This window comes from Aptenodytes forsteri, unplaced genomic scaffold, assembly GCF_000699145.1.
Source record: "Aptenodytes forsteri isolate BGI_AS27 unplaced genomic scaffold, ASM69914v1 Scaffold466, whole genome shotgun sequence".
NCBI classification, from domain to species: domain Eukaryota; kingdom Metazoa; phylum Chordata; class Aves; order Sphenisciformes; family Spheniscidae; genus Aptenodytes; species Aptenodytes forsteri.
The window spans coordinates 314,820-317,716 of record NW_008795119.1 but is presented as its reverse complement, the minus strand read 5'-3'; the positions used below and the strand labels follow the sequence as shown (position 1 = coordinate 317,716).

Below are 2,897 nucleotides of genomic sequence, written 5' to 3'. Positions count from 1 at the left end.
CTCCCTCCGGCCCTTCTTGTAGATGGGCATCACATTTGCTAACTTCCAGTCAACTGGGACCTCCCCGGTTAGCCAGGACTGCTGATAAATGATTGAAAGTGGCTTGGTTAGTACCTCCACCAGCTCCCTCAGTACCCTTGGGTGGATCCCATCCGGCCCCATACACCTGTGTGTGTCTAAGTGGTGTAGCAGTGATCCCACCTGAGGAGGCACTCAGATCAGATCTCTGACTCATGGTAGTAGGAACCTCAGTGTTTGCCCCAAGCTGCAACCCCACACAGCAACACAGCCCCTCTTTGAGCAGCCCCATGCAGAGCTCTGCCGGACTCACTCCAGTGGCTGATCTGGCCCTACAGCAGCTCTCCCGGTGCCGAGTGCTTCTGGTACTTCACCGTTAGGAGCACAACTCCAAATGCTTCCTGCACGTCTGTTTCCATCCAGACGCTCTGCAGCAGATGCTGATGCTCCTGAGGTACCATGCTCTGCAGGTGAAACCTGGGGGAGCACACCCCTTTTGTACAAAAGTGCTCTCCAGGGCCTGTCAGCCCCTGCTCCATTCCTTCGGCTCATCACCGGATGTCAGCAATGCTGCTCACATCCATGCCATCCCACCCACCTCCAAGCACTGCACTCCTAGCTGCAAGGCTGCCTCTAGGGCTTCTGGGCCACATGGGCTTGGGCCAAATGCAAGCACATGTTTGATAGTAGCCTGTGACTTCTTAAATTTGGTCCTATGCCTGGCCAGCCTTACTTCGATTCCTGGAAAATACTACAGCAAGTAAGGCTGAGAGAGCTGGGGTTGTTCAGCCTGAAGGAGGGAAGGCTCCGGGGAGACCTTTTTGTGGCCTTTCAATACTTAAAGGGGGCCTATAAGAAAGATGGGGATGAACTTTTTAGCTGGGCCTGTTGTGATAGGACAAGGGGTAATGGTTTTAAAATAAAAGAGGGCAGATTCAGACTAGATTTAAGGAAGAGATTTTTTATGATGAGGGTGGTTAAACACTGGACCAGGTTGCCCAGAGAGGTGGTGGATGCCCCATCCCTGGAAACATTCCAGGTCAGGTTGGATGGGGCTCTGAGCAACCTGATCTAGTTGAAGATGTCCCTGCTCACTGCAGGGGGGGTTGGACTAGATGGTCTTTAGAGGTCCCTTCCAACCCAAACTATTCTATGTTTCTATGAATTTGTAAGTGCCTGGACTCATGCAAAGTTGGTCAGACCAATCTTACGTCCTTCTGTATCAGGCCAAAGGGCCTGTGGGAAAGGGACAGAAGGAGCTGATGTTGTGTCTTAAATGTCTTAATTTCATGCTCTTTCACATGAGGTTCTCGGAATGGAATTAATAAGACAATATAGACTGAACTACTATTAGGTGAGAGCATAACTAGTCAGAAAACCCTATTCAGAGTTAGTTATCAGTAGTCAAACTGCAGTGATACATAGAGGGTGTTACCTGGAGGTCTGTCCTGCATCTGGCACTCTTCTAGAGTTCTTAAAGACTTGTGTGCTGGTTTTGGCTGGGATAGAGTTAAATTTCTTTATAGTAGCTTGTATGGTGCTATGTTTTGGATCTGTGACCAAAACAGCGTTGGTAACACACCAATGTTTCAGCAATTGCTGAGCAGTGCTTACACAGAGTGAAAAGCTTCTGCCTCTCACCCCACCCCCGAGTAGGTGCACAAGAAGTTGGGAGGGGACACAGCTGGGACAGCTGACCCCAACTGACCAAAGGGATATTCTATACCATATGACATCATGCTCAGCAATAAACTAGGGGGAAGAAGAAGGAAGGGGGGACATTCGGAGTGATGGTGTTTGTCTTCCCAAGTCACCGTTATGTGTGATGGAGCCCTGCTTTCCTGGAGATGGCTGAACACCTGCCTGCCGATGGGAAGGAGTGAATGAATTCCTTGTTTGGCTTTGCTTGCTTGCGCTGCTTTTGCTTTACCTATTAAACTTTATCTCCCACGAGTTTTCTCACTTTTACTCTTCTGATTCTCTCCCCCATCCCGCTGGAGGGGGAATGAGTGAGCGGCTGTGTGGTGCTTATGCCGGCTGGGGTTAAACCATGACAACTTGCATGAAGGAATAAACATTAGGCTTATTTAATCTGCAGAAGACACTGTGCTGGTTGGGGTTGTGGCCCCAGCTGCAGCTAAGGCCAGCGGGACAAATACCAAGTTCTCCCCTAGAACCAGTGGAGCCCAGCTGCAAAAGCCTTAGTAGGGCCTGACCTGCCAGAGATGGTGCAAGCTGAGATGTGCAGGAACAAACATGCCACACACTGCCCATGACCAGCCACATGCTGCACAGAAAAGGCACAGCTGTCATGGCATGTACAGATCAGAGTCCGGTCTGTAAAGAAGTGCTACATTGGTCTTCTCTTCCGGAGGTGCAGTGACCACAGTGTAGTGGGCGGGCTGTGGCGGGAGCAGAGGACATCAAGAATGGTAAGAAGACAAGGAAATGATCAACAAAAAGAGCCTCAAGGACCTGGAGCTGTATATTCTGAAGAAGAGAAAACTGAGTGGTGACAAAATAACAGTATCTAAACATGGAAAAAGTACCTGAGCATCTGTCCTATGAGGAAAGGCTGAGAGAGCTGGGACTGTTCAGCCTGGAGAAGAAAAGGCTCAGGGGGATCTCATCAGCATATATAAATACCTGAAGGGAGGGTGCAAAGAAGATGGAGCCAGGCTGTTTTCAGTGGTGCCCAGTGACAGGACCAGAGGTAATGCACAGAAACTGAAACACAGAAGGCTCCATCTGAACATAAGCAAACACGTTTTCACTGAGGAAGACTGAGCATTAGCAGATGTTACCCAGAGAGTTTGTTGACTCTCCCTCCTTGGAGATATTCAAAAGCTGTCTGGACATGGTCCTGGGCAACTGGCTGT

At 49.6% G+C, this 2,897-nt stretch overlaps 1 protein-coding gene across 1 annotated transcript in view; it reads left to right on the top strand.

Annotated features, from left to right (window-relative positions):
* Positions 1 to 2,555, top strand: part of ASB10 (ankyrin repeat and SOCS box containing 10) — an 18,313-nt gene extending 15,758 nt beyond the window's left edge. The window contains exon 5 of the mRNA XM_009277092.2: positions 2,193 to 2,555. Coding sequence (XP_009275367.1) covers positions 2,193 to 2,294 — 102 coding nt within the window. The 3' untranslated portion in view covers positions 2,295 to 2,555. The remainder of the gene's footprint in view (positions 1 to 2,192) is intronic.
* The last annotated feature ends 342 nt before the right edge of the window (positions 2,556 to 2,897 follow it).